At 51.3% G+C, this 23,532-nt stretch overlaps 1 protein-coding gene across 1 annotated transcript in view; it reads left to right on the top strand.

Annotated features, from left to right (window-relative positions):
- SNX19 (sorting nexin 19) overlaps positions 1-23,532 on the top strand; it is a 52,484-nt gene that overhangs the window by 6,792 nt on the left and 22,160 nt on the right. Inside the window, exons 5-8 of the mRNA XM_024198720.2 lie at positions 1,533-1,663; positions 5,488-5,584; positions 6,436-6,586; positions 10,562-10,691. Coding sequence (XP_024054488.2) covers positions 1,533-1,663; positions 5,488-5,584; positions 6,436-6,586; positions 10,562-10,691 — 509 coding nt within the window. The remainder of the gene's footprint in view (positions 1-1,532; positions 1,664-5,487; positions 5,585-6,435; positions 6,587-10,561; positions 10,692-23,532) is intronic.

The following is a 23,532-nucleotide window of genomic DNA, read 5'->3' as shown; positions in this document are numbered from 1 at the left end:
GTGATGCTTTTTATAGCTTTCCCTTTTTCGTTCTTCCAGTTTCCAGAGTGCTGAAATATACACAGCCCAGCGCAACAGCCATCCCCCCAAACAGGGTCCTGCCCCTCCTCCCTCTGCAACAGTCACACTGAAAGTTCCCTTGATTTATCCAAAGTCTCAATTTTCCAAATTTACTCTGTCCCCTGTGATGTTCACACAATCCAGGCTGTCCTGCCCTTGGGAAAATGGTTCAGACAGCGTCCCTGCATTGAAGATATTACAGTCTAATTTAAACACACTTGACATGCTGGCCAACACTTCCTCTCGTGGTGCACCTGGTGCCCATAAACAAAATCAAAGTGAAATCAGTCTCTCTTCCTTTTGCTGTTGCATTAAAATTCTACCACGTGCCTCTCCCAGATGGAATCTTGCCAGAGCAGTAGCTGCTCCCATGCCCTGAACACCCCAAGCGAGGGCTCTATCCGCTGGATCACTTTCAGCGCCTGCCACTCCACTGAACCCCCGGCAGCTCCAGTAGGGGCACTTTAAGAAGTGTCCTTTACGAGCATATGTGCGGTTCAGACGGTTTAACAGGCTTCCATCTAAAATGTTACCTGGAGAGGCCCTGTGACTCCCAGGTTACGTCTACCCTGCAGTCAGAGGTGTGACTGCAGCGCATGTAGGCATCCCTGAGCTAACTTTGATTTAGCTAGCTTGAATAATGATTGCTAGCAGCAGGACAGACTGTACAAGCCCACCCAGCACCTGGGTACGTACTTGCCACGGCTTCACTGCTATTGTTATTCCAGCTAGCTAGATCAACCCTAGTGTTGAGTCTGTCTCCACAAGCTGTGATCACCCGCCTGCGATTGCATTGTAGGCCTGGTCTAAAGGGGAGATCCTGTCAGCCATGGGAGCAGAGACGGGAAGGAGAGACTGAAGCTAAGTGAAGGTTTGAGCTGCCCATCAGTTCTTGTCCGTTTCTCTGGGCATCTTGGCTACCCCTTTGCCCCTAATAGCAAGAGATAGCTCAGTGGTTTGAGCATTGACCTGCTAAACCTCGGGTTGTGAGTTCAATCCTTGAGGGGGCCATTTAGGGATCTGGGGCCAAAAAAAAAAAAAAATCTGTTAGGGATGGTACTTGGTCCTGTTGTGAAGGCAGGGGACTGGACTCAGATGACCTTTCAAGGTCCTTTCTAGTTCTATGAGATCGGTATGTCTCCATATTAAAAAAAAAAAAAAAAAAAACGCTGTTAAGGAGCATTATGGGCCCATGCCTTATCCCACTGGCTTCCCCAATAAATTCCGGTTGACTTTACTGACAGCAGGACCTGACCCTAAAGGAGCATGGATGACATTTTTTGGTGCAGCACTGAGCTCTTTTAATCCCAAAGTGAAGGTTGTTCTGGCCGTGCCACATTCTTCTTCCTCCTTAGTAGTGGTTGATAGGCAGTTACCGGCTGAGTTGGAAGCCAGACGACACCTCTTTCTGGAACATGGTATCTTCCTCTTTCACAAGGAGCTAACCACCTTGCTTTTCCCACCCCTGGCAGATTGTGCTCAATGCCATTGTGGACACTTTGAAGACGGCGTTTCCCAGGTCGGAACCTCAGAGCCCAACGGAAGAGCTCAGCGAGGCAGAGGTGGATGGGAAATCCCAGACGGATGGGAAGAAGTCTAATAAGTAAGGACTCTTTTTTCAGGTTATGCGCAGCATGTTGACAGTATCAGTGGGCTGAACATAGGATAGTGCTTCAAGGCAGCGCCAAATACCAGGCTTGAAGTTGGGTGCTTTGAAATGGTGAGTAATATGCAGCCGTCCTACCTTGTGCTGTGACTCCATTACATTTTACAAATTAAGCAGGGTCAACTTGGGTCAGTATGTGAAGAGGAGACCCCAAGGGGAACACTCAGATATTCCAGGAATTGGTGCTGGCTGATGATAGGTGGCACTCTTCCCATGGGATCCGCACTGAAACATTGTATTTTGTGCTGTTGGAGGTGCAGTGCATTGGAGGACATGCTTATGTTATTGAAGGATTGCATTATAATCTTTAAAGATTGCACAAGCTGTACCAGTGAAATGTGGCTTCCTCTGGGGTGGAGCACAGCTGATGTTTAAACAGCAATTGTGGCAACCATCCACAATACTGTAGGACACAATCCCAAATCCAGCTGAAACTGCAAGGGAGTTTGGGGGAGGAAGAATGTAATTTCAATACTCGAGTTTTGATTTGGTCCAGACTTGGGGGTTAACCCCCACTCCCCTTACCAAAAGTTCCACAAGCTCTTTGCGGTGGCCAGTGGAATGGCCAGTGAATGCTGGAGTGTTTATCCTGTGGCATAAGCCGAGGATACTGCATGTACTTTGCTACATAAGTGTTTACTATCTGCTGTTGCTAAAGTCAACAGAAGCCGCTGGTCAACTTGGTTGGAATGCATGTGTGTGTATACATATGTATTTTCCCGAAAGGGGATGTTTTGCTTCAAAAAGCTGCTCTGAACAGTTTTTTTTTTTAAATCAGATTTGGGGCAATCTTGGCTGGAAAGAACATTCCTTAGCAATAAACAGACTTTTTAATTGATCCAAAAAGCAAACAGCCCTTCCAGATCCTTCAGACCTCTCTGTGTCTGCACATTTAATAGTTGGGTTACACAATCCTACTTAGGGCGTTTGATAGCAAAAGGCTTTATGAACATGTGTTATGTTACTGTATATGCTTGTGTATAAGTGACTACCGCTCACTGAACAGAAATCTCTATTTAAAAAAGAAATATTGACCAGTATAGGAGGGCCTGTGTGTGTGTGTTAGCCAGTGGATAAGAGAAGAGCTATGCACATGGATATATATGGCGGGAATTCCATTCTATTTATTGTATTGTTAATCATAGAAATCTGGGGCTGGAAGGGACCTCGAGAAGTCATCAAGTCCAGCCCCCTGCTGTGGCAGGACCAAGTAACCCTAGACCAACAACCTCCCTTGGAAGCCTATTCCAGAGCTTAACTACCCTTATTGTTAGACAGTTTTTCCTAATATCTAACTAAATCTCCATTGCTGCAGATTAAGTCCATTCTTCTTGTCTTGCCTTCAGAGAACAATTGATCACCATCCTCTTTATAACAGCCCTTAGCACATTGGAAGCCTGTTATCAGGTCCCCTCTCAGTCTTCTTTCCTCAAGACTAAAGCATGCTCAGTTCTTTTGACTTTCCTCATAGGTCAGGTTTTCTAAACCTTTTATCATTCGTGTTGCTCTTCTCTGGACTCTTTCCAGTTTGTCCACATCTTTCCTAAATTGTGGTGCCCACAAGTTGACACAGTACTCCTGCTGGACCCTCACGAGTGCCAAGTAGAAAGGGACAATTACCTCCAGTGTCTTACATACAACACACCCCAAAATTATATTGGTCCTTTTTTTTTTTTTTTTTGGCAACTGCATCACTTTGTTGGCATATATTCAGCTCATGATCCACCATAACCCCTAATTCCTTTTCAGCACTACTATTGCCTAGCCTGATAGCCTCATTTTGTAGTTTTACATTTGATTTTTCAGCCTTCCTAAGTGTAAAACTTTGCACTTGTCTTTATTGAATTTCATCTTATTGTATTCAGAGAAATTCTCCAATTTGTCAAGGTCACTTTGAATTCTAATCCTGCCCTCCAAAATGCTTGTAATCCCTCCGAGCTTGGTGTCATCCGCACATTTTATAAGCATCATCTCCACTCCGTTATCCAAGTCATGGTGGTTGAGTAGGGCACCCAGAGCTTTGAATTGGCATGTTGAGTTCTTTTTATTATTATTTTAAATCTGAATTTAGAAAAATGGTAACCAGTGTATAAGAAGTGGGCGTATACATGTATACGGGGGGGGAAGGATAGCTCAGTGGTTTGAGCATTGGCCTGCTAAACCCAGGGTTGTGAGTTCAATCCTTGAGGGGGTAATTTAGGGATCTGGGGCAAAAATCTGTCTGGGGATTGGTCCTGCTTTGAGCAGCGGGTAGGGCTAGATGACCTCCTGAGGTCCCTTCCAACCCTGATATTCTATGATTCTATGTATCTAGAACCACAACCACAGTAATATAAGGCTGCAATGGACCTTAACAGGTTATCTAATCCATGCTCCCCATGCAAAGGCAAGATTAAGTCAACCCTAGACCGTGTGTGTGTGTGTGTGTGTGTGTGTATATATATATATATGGTAGCCAGAGCCGCACTGTCACTGTTGTGCAACATCCTGTCAGTGCTTCCCTGGGCCCAAAGCACCAGCCAGGACTGCAGTCTTCTCAGGAGGTGGGCGAGGCAGCATGGTGCTTGCAGGGCCCATGGCTATCACTGACTCCTGCATGCTGTGCTCACCCTGAAATATCCCTGTTCCGGGTCAGAAATTCCAGCCTCAGAAGCTGAGCTCCTCCATCAATATCTAAGGCACCCCCGTCCCAAACACTTGGCATGGGGAAACAGAGGCACAGAGAAGCGAAGTGAGTTGCCCAATGTTGCACGTAGGTCAATGGAATTGCTGGGAATAGAACCCAGGAGCCCTGGCCGCTGCTGTTAACCACTCGACCATGACTGTGTTGCAGACACCTGGAGTGTGTATTTTGGGTACCCGCGTGGTCTGTAAGCCCTTATGGAGACTCCCTTTGCAGGACCCCCCCCTTTTATAGCATGATACAAGCGCTTCTTTGACAGGGCTTATCGTGGCATGTACAGGGCCATTCACGGTATGTATCCGATGCTGCTATACATTCAAAAATTGCATAGGACCTTTGGAAAGTATACCTACCGAGTGGTTTGCCTAGGGCCACTGGGGGTTACAGGCAAGGCCGGCCCTAGACCAAATGGCGCCCCAGGCGAGGAGCATCTTTGGCGCCCCCCTCTCTCCCATTTGTTACCTTATTTTTTTATTGCATTTGTAATTCATTCATTTTTCACTAACCTCCTAGAATGTTCTGGACCTTGGTAGAATCTCGTGGAACCTTCCAGACTTTCTGAGAACGACATTTCCCAGAATGTTGTCAGCCATGTGAACAAGGTTCACAATATCGCAGCTGGGCTCTTACTTCACTTCACTCCGTTCTTATACCTCACTGACTGACTTGCGACGTCCTACCCAGCGAGGGCCTGGCTGACAACATTCTAGAAGGTTCGAGGAAAATACAGTTCTCAGAAAGTCTGGAAGGTTCCACGAGATTCTACAAAGGTCCAGAATGTTCTAGGAGGCTAGTGAAAAATGAATCTGCATACGGAATGCCTGAAACATGTCACTTCAAATGTTCTACTTTCCCTTTTGTCACTAACAACAAAAACAACACCCCAAGCCCAGTGCCTCCCAAGCTTGGCACCCCAGGCAGTCGCCTGCCCCTTTATCTGGCCCTGGTTACAGGACAGATCAGAGCTGGTTTCCTTTCACAGCAGGGTGGCTTTCTGTGTTCTTAGCTGAAGCTTTAGCAACTCCTCACATCAGATTAAGGACAAGGCATTAAACTCCGCTCTGTCTCTCTTCCCCAGGACCAGGCTGAGGTTCCCGTCCAGTAAAATTGCTCCAGTGCTGAGCGTGGCTGAAGCACATGACAGGATCCTGTACGGCCTGAGGGAGGGCAGCACTGTGAGTGCGGATCCTGCCGAGGATGCTGGTCAGGTGGCCAGGACCATGGGTCTTTGGGAGACTGTTTGATGGCTGAACTGGAAAAATCTAGGTGTACAAGGGATGTGGTGCAGTGGGGACCCCATGTAGCGTATTCACTGCTTGCTGCTGCTGGAGACAGTCACCAGTGCAACGAGTTTGGTAGTCTGAGCCAACATGAAGCTAGTTGCATGGTTAGTTCAAGAGAGGCCCAGTGCCTAGCAGGATTCTTGCCAGCCAAGCAGGAAGAGCATTCACAGAGCTATTGGGGAGACCAGGGCTGCAGTAGTAAAGGGGGGCTGCAGGTGAGGAAAGGCCTTGGTGGCAGGAACCATCTCTTTGTTGTATCTTTGTGCAGCGCCTAGTACACAGGGCCCTGGCCTCTGGGCACTACCGCAGTCCAAATAATAAATGGGCAGAGCTGGTTGGGGTAGGAGGGTTGTTGGAGATGAAGGCAGGTGAGTTGGGCATCTAGGGCTGGAATAACAAAGGGTGTTGCAGGACAAGAATGAGATGCATTGGCACAGCTGGGGCATGGTTCTGGAGCCCAGAAGCAGGAACTGGTGTTGCAGGTTGAAATAGAAAATGAATGGCAGCAACAGTGACTCCCTGTGACCTAATTTTTATGCTTGCGGTGCTAATGGACAAGCCAGTGTTCCCTGATGGGAGCCACTGGATTCAGCAGGGCTACGCAGGGCGGAAGCCGGGAGAGGCTATGGTTCAGGGCAGTGGCTAGCTGTTCGTATGATGCAGAGTAGTTGGATGGGATGGGTTGCCAGTTATAGCCACCTGCTTCCCAGTGCTGTGGCCCTGACACATGGCTGTTTCCTCAGGTCTCTGACGCCTTGTCCCTGGCCGGGATGGAGTCCTTCATTCAGAAGCAGGAGAAGTTGCTGGAGGCGACGTCCAGCGAGGCCCCGGAAACTGAGGGGTCAGGCCCCACGCACGTTCCGCAGCAGACGGTGCGCCAGAAGGATGACCCTGGTAAGCTGCTGCCTGCCAATGCCCCTCCACCCCACCCCATCACTTGGCTTTTATGTTACATGCCTCCCCCATCTTCGTCAGTCTGCTTATCTCATAAGGCCTTTGGGGTCTCCTTGCCTGTCACGCTTTTGGCACTCTGATTAATGATTGAAACAACCAGACCTCTCTGGTGCCATGCTGGGAAGCAGCTGTGTGCTGGATTGTCGTTGGAAGCAAAGGGAGGAATCAGAGCCATGTGGGTACGGAGTGCATGGCTCAGTCATCTCTTTGATGCTGTCCTGTGGCAAGAGAGCAAGGGCTCTCTCAAAACTCCTCACTCGCTCCAAGCTACTTAGATGTAACCTCTTTGGGTTTCTGAGCATGTCCAGCACCCATCACAATGGGGCCCCACTCCCAGGTTGAGGTCTCCAGGCACCACTGCGATACCAGTGATAATTAATAGCTAGTGGCCAACAGTCTGCAAACCAACGAAAACAAACACTGTTCCACCCAGCATAGAACAGGCTTGGGGAATTTGCTACCCAGGAGCTGGAGAGAGAAAGCCATTGCATGGTATGAAAAGGGCCTGAACAGTCTTGCACACAGTAATATTTTTAGTTGTACATGCTGAAAGGGAGTGATCCAGTCTCACGCTTTGTCCCCCCACCATGCCCAGCATTGTCTCGTTTGCCTTTCTCTAAAATAACCTGTTGGAGGTACGGTGCAGGAGCCGATGGCTCACTTGTTCGTATATCTATATCTCTTTTACACCCCATCTGCAATAAAAAATCTGAATGACTCTCAACATTAGCACCACAGTGATCTTCATGAGGCCGCACCCTTGAAAATTCCCACCTGGGCAGATGTGTGCTGCTGCTCTGCATGACAGAACGTATCCAAGAGAAAGTAACAAAGGCAGTTTGCAGAGAACAGGGTTGTCTAATACTTTGGGAGTATGAGTCTGGACTCCCGTTTGCTTGGTTTTCCCCTGATGGACCCTGGGCAAGTTATTCCACCTGTGTGGCCCTTGTTCCCTGTTTTCCAGGCAACCAGGGAGGGAATAACACTTCTCTACCCTACAGGTTGAGATGTGAAAAATGTTTATGGAGAGCTTGGAGTTCCTCTGCTGAACGTTACTATAGAGATGCATTTCCTAGAAGCAGGAGAGGGAGACATTTAATACATTTTAGTTTCAATATTGCATTAAAAAAAAACCTCCATTAAAAGAACATTAAAGTTGCAAAGTCAAGAACTCAAAAGTTAGGAAGTGCTAGAATTAAGGTTGCCTGTGCAGCTGTCATTCAGTCCCCTTGCGTTTATGTGATATAATACACAGTCTTTCGGAGGTTTGTAACTTGGCCAAATTTGGATGGCTTTAATGGGACCAGCAAAAGACACATCTGTGACACTAGGGTGACCTCTGCCAAATTTCAAGTCCCTGCTCCAAGCATGGGGACACTAGAGCTTCTCAACAAAACAGTTGCAAGAATATTTTTAACATGGGCAAAACAATGTATTTTTCCCTAGTCTGTTCTTGGATGCGGCTGAACTGTTTAAGCTGAAACTTTCCAAAAAAATTCATCTCAAGGCAGATACCCATCCTGGAAGATTACAAACCAAATGGTTAAAGTCTGGTTAAGTTATAATCAACTGCAAACACGGTCTCATAATAGGAAGTGTGGGGCATCCTTATGTATAGGTAGCGGTGCCTACCCTGCCTCTAATGAATGTGACTACATAGCGCCGCAGGGCTGTCAGGTCTGAGGTCACTGGTCTGTACAGAACAAGTGAGATGCGAAGGAGTCGTGTTTAGCTGAACTCTCATGGAAGTCTTGCGTAAATGATGCTGACTTATCTGAGCCATCACCAGAGCTGGAAGCAGCGAAGGGACGGAATGGTCTGGGAGGAGAAGGGGAATGTCTGCGAAATGGCTTGCCAAGGACAACCAGAGTAGATATTTGTTGAGTAAGTGACCTGTCAGAAGAGGGGGGCGCAGTGAGGTTGGCCAGCCAGTGACCTAGGGTTGGGGGAATGGACGTGAAGGGAGTAAACAAGGTTAATTCATGATCATCTGTCCTGTAGCGCTGCCTTGGTTTTTGCGCGTGGTGACAGCCTGCTTTGGCCCTTCTAGAGCAAATCCAAGCCCCAGAGGAATGTAATGCATGAGAGGAAATGATTCCCAGAAGGACCAGGCGGCCAAATGTGAGCCGCCGATCTTACTAGACGGTCATGTGAAAACAATTAGCGTCCAGTCTGATGGGAGCAAGGGGTCAGCTCACTGACAGCAAGGAATGAAAGCAAAACCCCTGTCCGCTCTCCTTTTGTGCAGTAACTTGAGCACGAGCAGGAGCAGGAGGACTCTGAAAGGTGCTCCAGCTTCAGGAGAGGATGAAGGGTCTGTGACTGGGACAGTGAGGGGAACAGGAGATCAGCACATGGAACCTGTGCTTCAGTTTGGCCACCCGTAATATGGGGAAAGTAAAGCCTCCCACCTGTGTCGCGTACCCGGAGATCTAGGGGTGTGAAAGTTCTCTAGACGGGCTAACTGCAATTAAGATCTGAAGCTTGCACAATTTGGTTAGAGAGTCCAAGGACCCTGAGGAACAGACCCAGTTACCCTGTCGAGGTCTGACAGTGGCACCTCCCTGCTGATGTGTTGGTGTTTTGAACCGTTCCATTCTGTGCTGGGATACTGTCGATGCTGGGACCAGAGCCTGCCACAAGATGGCAGCCCAGCAATGCTAACCAGAAAGCCAAACCACCGGGAAACCTCAGGTTGGGAGCAGTGAGGGGCATGCCTGGGAAAAGCCCAGCTCCCTCCCCCTACACCCACCTTCTCTCCACACTCAATCAGTCCAAACTCTAGTTGCTGAAATTGGCTTCCTCCCCACCTGTTCCAACCATGCTGCCATCCCTGAACTCCCCCCATTGATTCCTCCCTCTTACCTGTAACCCCCACCAGTACCCACCCGGTGGTATCCCACGCCTACGTCTTTGTTCTCGTTTCCTCTCCTGATCCCCATACCTCTCCTTCTGCCTCCTTTTCCCATTCTCGTCTTCATGCTTTTTTTGTCCTATTGGCTGTCTCCGAGTCTGAGATCCTTCCAATCCCTCCTTCAGCACCCACCCCTCCAAGCAATCTCTTCTCCTCGTCCCAGGTTCCCTCCCCTGGAAACCTCTGCCCCATGTCTTGTCTCCCCTTTGATCTTGTCTTATTCTGCTTGCAAGCTCTTTGCAGGGTCCATGTCTCCTCTGCGTTTGTAAAGCACCATGTCCGCTTAGGGGCTGTATGGAGACGGGCAATGAGGGCACCGACTGGGAGCCTTAATCCTAGCATACATTCGTGTTCTGCCACTCTTCTCACTGGGGAGGAACTGGGGATGCCCAGCCACTTAGCCAACGCCTCCTCACGCTCGGAATGGGAATGCGTGACTAAGGAATTGGCCATATGCACCATACGATGTGGCTTTATTTGTCACCAGGCCTTTCCTACAAACCACACCGATTGTGCCAGGTGCTATACCCATGTATTGTAAACGACACCCCCGGCCCCACACCCGCAGCTGGGGGTGCAGTCGGTGGGGCAGCGAGTGACAGCAGCTGGAGATCTGGTCTACTCTGTATTATGGAGGATGCGGGAAGGAGAAGGGGGCTGTTTGGGGTTGGATTGGAGGTGAGAGAGGCCGAGGGGTGTTTTGGAAGGCAGGTGCTGCAGAGGAGAGTGCTCTTGTGTCCGGGCTGGAGCTGGGACTAAATGCAGATGTCAGGGGAACTGGCTGTGGGTGGGGGTGTTGTGGCATGTCCCTAGGCAAGGAGCAGCATTCTGCATGTGCCGGAGTCTAGAGAGCTGGTAATTGGGGTCCTGTAAGGAAGGGAATCTGTGCCTCAGGAGTGCAGTGTTCCTGCTGTGACTGCAGAGCCGTGGTCTCACTCTGATGCAGCAAGCGACGTGGGTGTGAGCCAGCTTTCTCACATGCTCCCTCTACCTCCCGGCAGGTTCTGAGACGCCCCTGGCAGACATGGCTCTGGACCTGCTGCATCTGCTGCTGATGGATCGCTGGAGCTGGCTCTGCACTGAGAACATGCAGAAGGTGCTGCACCTGCTCTTTGGGTCCCTGATCCAAAGGTAAGATCTCTGCAGCACTCCACATCCCCAGGGAGGAGAGAGCTGAGCCGGTCTCCGTTGGCACATGCAGCCCTGGGTCGTTTCCCTTTAGAGACAGGAAGGACTGATCCATAGCACCAGGTGCCCGGCTCTTGGAGTGGGAGGTTTTGTCCCTGGCGGGAAGGGCAGCATGTCCAGTGAAGGCTGCTTCCTGGCTCTCCAGTGGGTGCTCTCAAAGGGTCATGGATCCATTTGGGTTGGTAAGAGCAGCAGCCACCCCAGTAGGAATACGAGGGAAGTTAGGTTAGTGGAGGATAGTCGCTACTAATCTCCCCAAGCATTAATGAATTTAGTCTTCCAATACCCTAGGGAAGTAGGACTCCCAGCCTCCACTGACACGGGCTCCCTCTCAGTAAGGGGCAGGTCACAGCTGTGCCTTGTCTGATGTTCCAAAAAGGAATGCACGCACTGTCCCTGAGCAGGGTGTGTTTGTAAACCTCCCTCCTGCAATGCCACGTGTGCGTGGCTGGTTCGGGATGTGCCAAACCTTCCCTAGTCTGGCTGGCTCAGAGCCCCGTCCTTGGCTGGCGTATGCATTGAGCGAGCGCTCGCTTTTCTTGTGCAGTGGTAACAGCTTGGCTGGACCTGCCGCATGTCCTGCAACCTTGTGTCCTTAAAAACATGGCTCCTGCTGTGTGAGCTGGGAAAAAGGGGGTCATTTGCTTGGCTATTAGCTTGGTTATATGGAGTGTCTCTTCTCGTACCATCTCCCTTTCCCAGGAGGGATGCCTAGGGCCAAATCCTCAGCTGATGTCAATCAGTTAACACAGCTGCACTGATTTACACCAGCTGAGGATCTGGTCTTTGGAGGTAAACGGCAAAGCTTTTCTAAAGAGCCAAAGCTCAGAGCCCGGAAGCATTTCCTCTCATGCAACAGCTGATCCCCAAGGACTGCATCGGGGAGTTTGTCAAAGCCCTTTCAGGCTGGGGATTCTAGCAGCCACTAGAAAGTTGGCTCCTTTTGGGGGAAAGGGGAGAACAGCTTCTCCACAGTCGGCTTTTCTAGCTGAGCAATGTGCTGGAACCTGATCCCTGTGTGTGTGAGCACAGAGGCACCGGGTCCTGACACTGCACTTTATCACCTCCTACTACGCTGCGTCCCAGTTACCCAGGGAGCCTGCAGCGCCGACTCCTTTTCTACTAGAGAAATGTTCACACGCTAAGCACCTGACTGGCTCTGTGACTCGTGCCTAAACTGGGGATCTCTGAAAATATCCCGAGCAGAGCTGTGTTAGGAAGGCTGGGTGTGCAGCCCCTCCATGCAGTCTGTGTTAGAGATTCGGGGTCAGACAAACCTAATGTCTCCATGGGCCTTTGCCTAGTGCCAGGGACCTGTTTTAGTGCCCAGATCAGAGTGTTCTGCGATGTTTTCCCCTGGAAATAGACCTAAAGCAGAGCTTCCAGTCCAGTGCTCAGCACCCTTGAATTGTAGGGTGCGGAAGGAGGTTTTTGAGTTAGAACCCACGGAGCCGAACCCCCACCCTCTGCAGTTTGTGTCTGGATCAGATCCAAAACTGGAAGGGGCCTATACTTCCAATCCATGTCTGATGCGACCCAGAAGGCTGGGGTGAGGGGGGTTGTTTTGCAAGGTCAGCTGATCTGTTACCAGGATACTGGTGCTATCGATTAATTGCTCGGACTTCTCTATCCTTTGCTGTTCTGGTTGACGTAATGGGCACCACGAGCAATAGGATGGGGTTTGGGCCTCTCAGCGCCATTCAGCTCCGGTGTGGGATGAGAGCTGGGGTAGAGTCAGAGAAGGCGCGTGGATGTTCTGCTCTGGGAGGTCAGCGCTGGTGTTTCTGCGGGAGCAGCGCAAGTTGCTTGGTGGCTCTGACTGTGACGGAGCGCTACGGTGGGAATCTCCATTTCTCTGTGTTCTTGGCATTGCTACTTGCCGCACAGCTGAGAGCAGCCTGTGTTTGCCTCGGGGTACGTCTCTCCTGCGGACGGTAGCGTGATCTGCCCAGGTATACCTGCATTAGCTCTCATCTAGCTAGCATAGCTCAAAATAGTGGTGAAGACGTGATGGCGCAGACCCTGGCATGGGCTGTACAAGCCCGCCCAGAAACCTGGGTATGTACTGGTATTGCTGACCCGCATCGGTGTCCATGCGGTTGCATCTTCACTGTTATTTTTATCCACGTTCGCTAGAGTGAAGCTAGTGTGGGTATGCAGACACTAGCTCAATTGCAGTGTAGATGTACCCTCGTTAGAGGAGTGATAAGAACAGGTGCTAGCCACGCCCACTCAGTGTGGCACTCTGTCCCCCTCTAGTGGTGGCTGGGCCACATATAGATCTTTGGCTAACCAATGTGGGTCTTGTCTCTCGGGCCGTAGAAGCTCAGGGTTTAAGACCCAGGTTGGGTCCCTGATGACGATGATTCAGGAGCTTTGCGTTACACAGACTCGAGTTGGAGGCATTTCGCCATTCTTGTACTCCTAACTTGATTGAACAGGTCAAACCTAAATACAGCCGCAGCCCTGGCACCCTGACTCTGGTGCCGACTGCTGCTGGGTAGCCCTAAGAGGGAGGAGAAGATGTTAGATGCTGTTTCTGTGGCATGGACTATTCGATCCTTGGCAGCCCCTTTCTCTGCTAGTGTAGACCAAGCACAGGAATAGCCTTAGCAAATTAATGCTCCATCTAGTCTGGCATCCTGTTTCCAACAGCGGCCAGTATGAGCTACTCGAGAGGAAGGTGCAAGTACCTTTTTCTAGGAAGTTATGGAATAACCTGTCCATTTGGGGGGGAGGGGGAGATCTTCCTTCCTGACCCCTATTAGTTGGTTTATGCCCTGAAGCATGAAGGTTTATATAGAGTCAGATGTACAGCCTGTTGTGCTGCTTCTGATGCCCCCAGAGGGTTCCTTTCCTGCTTCACAAGATTCCCCATTGGGGTCTTAGCGCTTGAGAGGGTGTTGGTGGGCGCTGCTGCTTCAGAACTGCCTCCCACTGCTGTACACTCCTCTTGCAGCTCTTGTATGGCGAGGAACATGCTGTTCCTGGTGTCTTGATGCAAATACCCACATGGGCATTCCAGCTTCTCTCCAGCAAGTACCAGAATTCCTCCTTTGCAGAAGCTGTGCAGCTGAATGATCCAGATGCAACGGGCCAGATCCCCCTGCCTGGTGCAATAGTATTGAAATCAGTGGAATTGCACTAGGGATGCCTTTGCCCCCCTCTTTACACCCACATTCTTCCATCCTTTGGTGACTTGCAGCGGTTCCCTCTCTCTCTCTCTTGGTCTATTCCCTGGCACCAATTGCCATAGCATCCTCCAGTTTACACCTGAAATTACAACAAGTGTCCTCTGCCAGATGCTGTTGCTAACTAGTAACGAGTCCCCTCCTTCCCCCCACCAAAATATCCCACCCCACCCTTCTTTCCCTCCTCTCCCTGGCTGGAATAGTTGCAGCTGGAGCCAGGGGCTATAAATCTCCCCTGATTGTCAGTTTCATGGCAACAGGAGGCTGGAGGAGAAAAGCTGGATGACCGAAAAAGGTATTGTTAAGTAAAAGGGAGCACAGGCGTGCATGTCTGCAGCGGTGCCGAGCACATCCAATTGTGTAACATGGAGTGGTCCTTTTTTGGAGCCGCAGGGAGAAGCGGGGTGGGGGTGGGGGGCAGCTGGGAGTTGAGACGACCCCGAGCCAAGAAAAGATTCCAGTTTGTACAGCCCTCTCTGCTCGCTCAGCTTGCGTCTGTAAACAAACCCTCTGCCCCGCTCCAAATCCGTGCCCCTCATTTATTAAACTGTCTCTTTCCTCCCTTGGGTCAGCAAAAAATGTTCCTAGCCCTAGGGGAGGAAACAGGGCTGTGGTCCTCCCTGTCAGAGTGAATTCAGAGTCTGCATAGGGGCCTGTCTGCAAACGGAGATGGGGCTATTCTTGGCTTCTGGGGTATCACTGCAGGAACTAGAAGCATTTAGACAGTCCAAGTCCCTTTTTGAGTGGGTGAGTCAGTGCAGTGATATAAATACAGGCCGAACACACAGTGGCTGCATCCCCGCATCCTGCCCTCAAGCTGTCCCCTTTGGCAGCGGTTGCCACTGTGTCAAAGGGACAGGCACCCCGGTGCCACGGTGATGGGCACAGCGAGACAGCGCTCCCAGGGTTCCATCTTAGGTTCTTAGCCAGTGGGAGAAGAGATGGGGGAGCCTGGCTTCGGGTCTCTCAGAACCAAGTGCCCATCCATGTGCCCTGGGCTCGAGAGCCAGCTCCACGGGGCATCCAGGAATGGAGCCACCTTTGGGTGCCAGAAGATTAAAACAAATGAATCAAACAGGCAAAGCGTGGGGGGAGGGGGCGGTGTTTGTGGAACCTTTTGAAGACCAGGGCGAGGTGGGAGCTTGGCTTGGCCTGGCCTGAGCTGGCCACCATCAAGGCCTAACCTGGCACGAGCCCCTTGCTGAGGCAGTGGTGGTTCCTGCAAATGAGCCACTTAAATAGATTTCCTGGTTCATTTATGCTTAGGCCTCAATGAGGGGCACTCAGTGCTAGTAGTGGTAGATTCTGGGCTGTGGGCATCTGCTCCAGGGCGCTGGCTAGTGGCCATGAATGTTGGAGACTCACCATCTCACGTCCTACAGAACAGCCACTGGGAGTGAGCTCCAGTTACCGCCAACCTGACTCTCCTCACCTCCCTCTGATTCCTCTTTGTGATAATGTCTCTGCTTTGCCTCTAAAAATGCCCGTGCTCTCTGCCTGTGGAGTTTGCTGGCATCGCCTCTTGTGTTTCCCAGGCTCCGCGGTGCTGTGATGATCAGAGGAGGCTGAAAGATTCTCGGTGGCGGTGAAGGTGGCCCAAGTATAAAACGTGTGGCGATTAGCCACAACAAGAACCTGGCGCTCGCGTGAAAGAGGTGTGGCATGCGGCTGCGCAAGAGTTCACTCAGTGTGGGTGTGGCAGGGGCTGCTGGCGTGGGTGCAACAAGCATATGTGATCAGAGCAGCGGGTTTGGGATGCAGGAGTAATGGGCTCCTAGCATGGGTGCTGCAGGACCAGTAAAGGGTGCTGTAGCCTGTGGTCCAGGACAAATAGGGCTGCAGCGTGGTTATTGGGGTGGACACGATTGGTGCAGCAGGCCTGTGCCGTGTGCTCCCAGCATGCAGAGTTCATGTGTGCCGATTGTACCGCTGTATCTGTAGTGTGCAGACTGTCTCTGTGTGTTACTGCGATGGCAAAAGGGCTACGGGTGGAGGGAGCAGAAACCCTAGAGCAATGCCCTGAAACCCTGCTGATGAAGCTAGAGAATCCCGAAATCTGGTGGCCACCTAGGGTAGGTTCTAATGGAGCCAAGACTGCCTGAATTCTGATGGCCCGTGAGCTATGTCCCATTGCCAGTAGCACAGGTATCAGGAAGCCCTGATGATTGGATCAATAAGTCAGTACTCGCTGGCTGTTCTGTGTCATGTGTCCCATGGCCAGTTCCTTGGTCAACCTGCTCAGCTCCTCGCCAGCCACCACTGCAACCCTTTGTATCGGGTCAGTGAGCTTCCTGGGGTCTCTCTTGATGATACCACAGGGTGTCTGGTGGCCACAAGCACTCCTGCTGCCGTGATAATTTTAACCATCTGGGTTTTTTTGCTCTGATTTTTCCCTCTCTGGTGGGTTTGCTCCTTTCCGCCTGAGCGAGAGAAGTGCTCGCTTTCTCTTGCAGAGCATGTCTACTTCCAAGTAGATGACTCTGGTTGAGGAGGGGAATCTAGAGACGAAGCCAAATCTGGATGGATTCAACTCCATTCTCAAGGCGAGCCTCAACCTTTGACTGCCAGAAGCTGGGAGGGGAAGACGGGTCAATCTCTCCGTCATTGCCCTGTTCTGCACACTCCACCTGAAACTCTGGTACTGGCCACTGTTGGAGACGGGGTGCTGGGCTAGATGGACCATTGGTCTGACCCAGTCTGGCCATTCTTATGTTCTAAGACTCTGGATCTGAACACCCCCAGTTTGGGGAGAATTCTGGATCCAGGTCTGAACATTCCCCACTGCCTTCTATCTCTAGCACGTTTTTTGCAATAAGCTGTTCTAGTAAGTCGTCCCCCACCCCTTCCTGAACATCACAAGAGAGGCGTGCATTTTATATGACCCATTAATCCAAAGATAAAAGAGATTGTGTCTCATCACATCCTGGCTGTCTGCACTTGGTAACCCGAGCGGGGCTGCCGTGCTGAGGCTCGGAAGCGCATGTGTATATAAGGGAAGCGTGGGCATATGCAGTCAGCTTTGATGGTGTCAGGTTCCACGTGGCTTTATAGGGGACACGGAGCAGGAGTTAAAATAAATGAAAAGCATCCCTGGCTTGGATGACCGATCAGCATCTCCTGTCCTGAGGCTCCCTCGGTCATATGCTTGCATGGTTCTTCCAGATCTCTCCCCTGGCCTTAGTTCCCCTCCTTCAGCACCTTTATAGTGAGCACTGGATGCAAAGGGACCACCTTGCCATCCCTGGGGATCAACATCCCCTGTTTGGCCATAGCGGAGGAGCAGAGCGAGTGAAAAATGAGCTGTGCTAGGAGCTAGCCTAGCTAGATAGTTGATTAGTGGGACCAGCCAAGTGGTCTTCAGGTCTGCATGAGGTTTAGACTGGGAATCGAGGTTCAAGCTAGAGGCTGACCCAGGGCAAGGGTCTGGGTTCACCAGCACTGAAATCTTCCGAGCTGCCCCGGTGATGTTTAGGCTCTGTGTGGCAGGAATCTCATGAGATCGCTGCCCTTGCCAACTTTCCACCATTTTGGATATTGGCAGCCTCATGGGCTCAGTTATTCTGGTGTGGATTCTATCCATTGCTGGTTCTCCCAAAATTCCAGCTGGCCTCTGAGCCAGGATTGGGAAACAGGGTCCTTGTGGGGATGGATCCACCCTAGAACCAGACCTTAAGGGAGACTGAGATCCCAGGGCTGCTTCTCTGAGCCTCTGAGAAATCTGGGTTCTGAGTTGGGGGACCCTGGCATTGTGGGGAAGGGGGGAATGAGGGGTCACACAAAGCCCCTGGCATGAGGGAGGAGCTGGAGGTGTTTCAGGGAGGCCCTGAAATAGAGGGGGAAGGGAGAGTGATCCACATCATTGGGGGGGGGGTTGGAATAGAGGAATACAAGGAGCCCCAGGTGTGAGCCTACAGAAGCAATGAAGTGTGCAGCCCTCTAGTTATTTCACCTGCCACAAAATTGCAACCTCACATGCTTTGACTGAAAAGTTCCCTGCAGATCCTGGAATTTTCAGTGGGGGGTGTCCACCCCCCAGGTGGGCGGTAGGCAGCTTTTATAATTATATTCCAGCAGCATAAAGAGGCCCCAACTGAAGTTGAGGCCCCACTGTGCTAGGTGTTGAACAGAAACATCGAACGAGGCTGCCACTGCCCCAAGGAGCTTAGTCTATGTGCAGAAGACAGACAAAGGGCAGGAGGGAAAATGGGCACAGAGAGAGTAAGTGAGATGCCCATGATCAGTGGCCAAGCAAGGAATAGAACTTTGGTCTCCTGAGTCCCAGTCTAGTGCACTGTCCGCTGGGACTACATCTTGCCCACCACATTTGAATTGAGAGGCATTATGATTTTTACGCATTGTGGAGTGGCTCAGAAAACTACAAAGCCGTTCACTCGTTTGAGTCCAGGCCAGGCTGATGGTGACAAAAAGCTGTTGCCATCTGATGGCTCTTTGGATAAACTTTTATGAAACGAGTTTGATGGGTCTCAGTCTAGATCTCAGCCATCTCTGTAGAGGGGTGAGAGAGTTGAATGGCCCCTCTTAACCCGGGAGGTAGTCGGAGCCAAGGGGCGTTGGTGAAGGATAGAGGAAGATTGTTCTGCTGCTGCCTGTGTGGTACCTGTTGTATGGATAGATGGAGGGCACTGGCACAAAACTTTTTTTTTTTTGCTAGTGAAAAGTGCAAGAGAGAAACCCCCAGGACATGCACACACACATGTGTGTGCTGTAATCCTGTCGCAATATTTATCCCTTGTATTTTCCTGGATGGGGGTGACAATTTCTAGCCAGTAGTGAGTTTGCCCAGTTATAGGTTTGTTTCTTGGCTTCAGGTTTGTTCTCTAGATGCCATCTCTCTCGCCTTGGCAGGGTGAAGAGGGGTCACTGGCTTTGCATTTCTCACTGTGGGCACAAGGGGGAGCTGCCAGCCAACCTGCGATTCTCTCTGGACCGTTAAAATTTGGAAGGACCTGGCAGCTGTGCAGCTGAGGGGCTCTTGTCACTAAAAGGGGCTGTAGCTGGGATGGCGCTGAGGGAGCATGCCCCGGGGTGATCAAGGCTAGGTGGTACATAGAGGTGACAGCTGAGAATGGATGGAATAAGAAGAGAATGGGGGTGTGTGGACACACTGAGCAAAGGGATGGTTAGATTCACACTAACGGGGCTCCAGATCCCAACACCGCAGACCTTCTGCAGGAGTTCGGGTCCAAACTTGGTAATTTGGGCCAGTTCCCTGTTGATATAATGGATTCCTGGAACTACACTGCTTCAGGTTCAAAAGAGCCACACGACACTCGCCTAGAAAAACATTCTCTTGACCCAGGCGTACGATGCCTACTGGCCCCAATGGGTATTAAACAAGACCTATCTAGAGAGTTAGTAGCCCGGGGGTGGAGGGGAAGCATTGCCCATTTCTTACGACTGAGGCCTGTGCCCTCCCCCTTCTCTGCCTAATGCAGCTCAGGTATATATATCATAGCCTTGCTCTTGTCTCACTGGCCTGCTGCTTTCTGGCTCTGCTGTGGCCTGGGATATCACGAGTGACCGGTGATTTAAAGTCACCATCCTCGCCTTTAATTGTCCATGTGGATGGGTGGAGGGGCAGGGGCTGAATCAGTGTGTGGGGTCAGACGTTTGTGTGAGGAAGATAGGAGCAGAATTAAATAAAGAGCTGGAGCGAGAGACACACGCACACCTGGATCCCTGATCTTTGGAGTGACAGATCTGCTAGAGATACCCGGGCTGTTGGATGTAGCACCAAGATGAGGCCTGTGGTTCTTTGGGGGTGGATGAACAATCTGAGGGCGTGTGGCTGGTAACAGGTGAAGCGCTGCTTTGATGATGCTGTCGTGTCTCTGTCTCTACCCTCCTGTGAGCTGGAAGAAGTTTAACCTAACACCGTTCTACCCTTAAATCTCCTTATTTCACCCATGGAAGTTAGAGAGAGAATCCAGCCTATTGCTGTCAGCCATCTTAGCCATTCTCTTTGGCCAGGTCCATATTATACCTTATACTCTATTCTCTAGCATTTTGTTCAGTGCTAAATCTCCCAAATAATGGGATGGATCCTGCTTCCTGTAGGGGAAACTAATCAGAGTGGTGGCAGATGACAGAACAAGGAGCAATGGTCTCAAGTTGCAGCGGGGGAGGTCTAGGTTGGATATTAGGAAAAACTTTTTCACTAGGAGGGTGGTGAAGCACTGGAATGGGTTACCTAGGGAGGTGGTGGAGTCTCCTTCTTTGGAGGTTTTTAAGGCCCGGCTTGACAAAGCCCTGGCTGGGATGATTTAGTTGGGAATTGGTCCTGCTTTGAGCAGGGGGTTGGACTAGATGACCTCCTGAGGTCCCTTCCAACCTTGATATTCTATGATTCTATGATTCCTCCATCCCCATGTCCAGAAACCTCACCTGCTGTTCACTGGTTGAGTCTCCCCTTATCACTCCTAATTTTACCCCGTTGGGCCACCCTTGACCATGCCCCTTGCTGCTTAGTGCTAGTGACACCCACTACTGTGTCCTCACTAATCCAGAGATGCGATAGGGGTACCCAGACACAAAGCCTGGCTCTTTAGCTCAAGCTGTAGAGGCTCGTGCTTTGAGTCCAAGATCTTTCTTGTGTTATGCACCCTGGGCCAAATTCTGCCCTTCCTCCTACTGATCTCAGTGGGGTGTAAGTGCAGGGAACCAGGCCCCACCTGTGTGTCACCATTGCCCTCTGCTGGCTAGAAGGCCTGTATGTGCACATGGCCACATCCCCTTCCAATGGTGTGAGGCCCGGAGAGGTTAAAAACCCGGCCCTTTAGTGCTGCTCATGAAAACGCTGCCTTAGGTCAGACAGTGAAGGCATGCGGCTCTGGAGCAGGTGATCCTGAGTTCTGTCCCTGCAGATGGCCATGAAGCTGTCACAGTGGATGCAACCAAGGATGAAGCTTTTGTCCTTCAGTTGTTTTTCTTCCTGGCAGTGCCCTTAAAATAATTTGCTTTGGGGAAATCTCCCTCCCTGTCACAAAGCGTCCTATGCTCTAGCACTCCATTGCTGCCCCCCCTCCACCCCCCATCTCCTGAATCTATTGGATATCTGTTTTTTCTAGGCAAGGGTCTCTTAGGGCAACTTTAATGTCACCCCCCCCCCAAACACACACGTTACCTGCCTCACATGGCTCTTCCTCCTCACTGAGGTGGGCTCCTCTGGGCCGCCAGTGGTAGCTGCAGTGTCTTGGGACCCTGCCTGGTTCCAGGTTATTCCAGCTTTTATTATTCTCCTTTCAAATGATGGCCCGAGGGCTCATTATACCTGCAGCCTGGGATGAATATGTGGCCGGGGGGGGGGGGAAGGAGAATCCCCCCCCCCCCCAACCTGCACAGAGGCCTTGCCCTGGGGCTGTCCATTCCCACCCAGGCTCTGTTCCATTCCCTTCCTGGCCCTCCGATCAGCCTTGGAGCTGACCACGATGGAGGTCGCTCCCCACTGAGGTAAAGTCACCGTGAACAATGAGGCCCCTGGTTGCCAAGACAACCATTAAATTGCCATCACCTCCCTGGCCCGTCTACCCCATCAGGCTTCACCTCCGTGCCTCATCTCAGATTGGGTTTTTAGCTCAGCTGGGTGGCCGGTTTAATTAGCCCTCCCCCCGGGGGCTCTGCATTGGGAAAGCCGGCACCCCGGTACTGGTCGAATGAGAACGGGGCCAGGCAGCCGTTCACATGAGAGTGGGTAAACCTGGTGGGAGGGGAGGAGAGGATGCACCACTAAAATAGGCCAGGCAAAGCACCAGGGAGTTGTATCCACACAGCAGCTTTGTTCCCATCATAACCAGGTGCCTGTCAAGCGTGCATGTCCACACCTCCCTCCGTACTGGTGCATTCTGGGAAAATCTGGATGGCTATCCCACAGTGCCTCAGCAGGGGATAGAGCCTGAAGGGTGCATGCACAGAGCCACAGCGAGTGCCCCAGGGGGGCAGTGCGTCCTGGGATGTCCCACTACTCACGGAGCTGGGAGGAAGACAAACTGGTTACACAGTTAGGGGAGCCCATCGACACTGCAAACCAGCCCATGTGTGTTACTGGACAACAACCCTGTGCCAGGATGGGCTGCTGACGAGGGTGAGCAGCCACGCTGCGAAATAGAGCTGCGCAGAACACTGGCCGTAGCAGCTGCTGAGTTGTGCTAACTCGAACTGTGCCCTGTCTCCTTCCTCAGGCCAGCCAACATGAGTGAAAAGCACCAGTGCGCTGGAGGGAAGGGGTTTTATTCGCACGGTTTTATTTTTTTCCCTGCAGAGGTACTTCCCTCAAGTACCTCTGCAGGGAAGACAAGCCCTCAGAAGACAGGACTTAGTGCAGATACCATCCCTGTGTGGACCAGGTGGAGGGGAGAAACTTGCTCAGAGCTGTTGGGGTGACAGATATCTGCCAGTCGCACCCTGAAATAAAGGGAGGGTTTCACAGAGTGCCCAAAGGAGGTGGGATAGGAGAGGGCTGTATCCTCCATCTCATCTCCTTTGAGCCTCTTCCTCATCCCATTCCCTCTTCTCATCTTGGTGACCAACAGGGGGCAGTGGTTAGTGCACTGACCTGGGACTTCAATTCCCTGCTCTCCCCGACAAGACTTCCTGCATGACCTTGGGCAAGGTACTTAGCCTCTCTGAGCCACAACTGCCCAGCTGTACGATGGGGATAATAGCACTGGGCTGTCTCCCGGGGGGGTTGTGAGGGTAGGTACATTAAAGACGGAGAGGCACTCAGATACTGTAGTGATGGAGGGGGGTGGTAATGTAAGTAATCTATCTAGATAGAGGAGAGCAGTGCTGGATGGTCTCTGCTGTGTCCAGCACCCACAGCCTGGGAGAGGAAGTGCTGCAGTATCTTGGCTCAGTGGGAGGCTTTCTCCTCTCCTGTGTGGGCTGGTGATCGAGCCTTCTGACACCGGGGGCCATGCGAGGGCTTTTTGTGAGCAAGTCAGGCTGTTCTGGGTTGGCTCAGTGACTGTCCACACCCATCTCTCTGCATCTGGGATAGGACCCAGCCTCAGTCCTTCACTGTGCCATGTCTGAGCTTCTCAGTCAGACACCAGACTGGTTTTGAGCCAACTTGGGATCAGCCTGTGGTCTTGTGCCAAAACCTTGGGACTTTCCCAGTTTCCTGCTCTAACCACTAGAAATGCTGCCTCCTTTTACATGACCCACTGAGAGCTCGGACATCACTATGGCTACATAACGTCCTGAGTACAGTATTATAATAGCTCTTCTGGCTTAGGGACATAGGTGGATATAAGGTGTGAGATCTCTCAAACCATTAGGGCCGGAAAGGATTGCTGCATGCCGCTGGAAATGAAAATCCCAGCCCCAACTTGTCCCAGGGGAGAATGCTGCAGGTCAGGAGTGAGGTGCATCAGCAGAGCTGTGAGTGGGTTCAGGACTGGACCTGCAAAGGGTGCCACTGGTAAGAGTTGAGGCCAGTGGCCAGAGCTGTGAGGTGGCCCGCAGAACTAGAGCCATTAAACTTCAAGCCGCTGCAATTGGAAGGACCCCATCGCTTATTCTGATATCAAAGCCTCTTTGCTGATCATCCTCCCCTCGTTCGGTGGGGAACACGA

The sequence above is a fragment of the Terrapene carolina genome, unplaced genomic scaffold, assembly GCF_002925995.2.
Source record: "Terrapene carolina triunguis isolate 2854851 unplaced genomic scaffold, T_m_triunguis-2.0 Scaffold374, whole genome shotgun sequence".
NCBI classification, from domain to species: Eukaryota; Metazoa; Chordata; order Testudines; family Emydidae; genus Terrapene; species Terrapene triunguis.
This window is presented reverse-complemented; position numbering and strand designations above follow the sequence as displayed.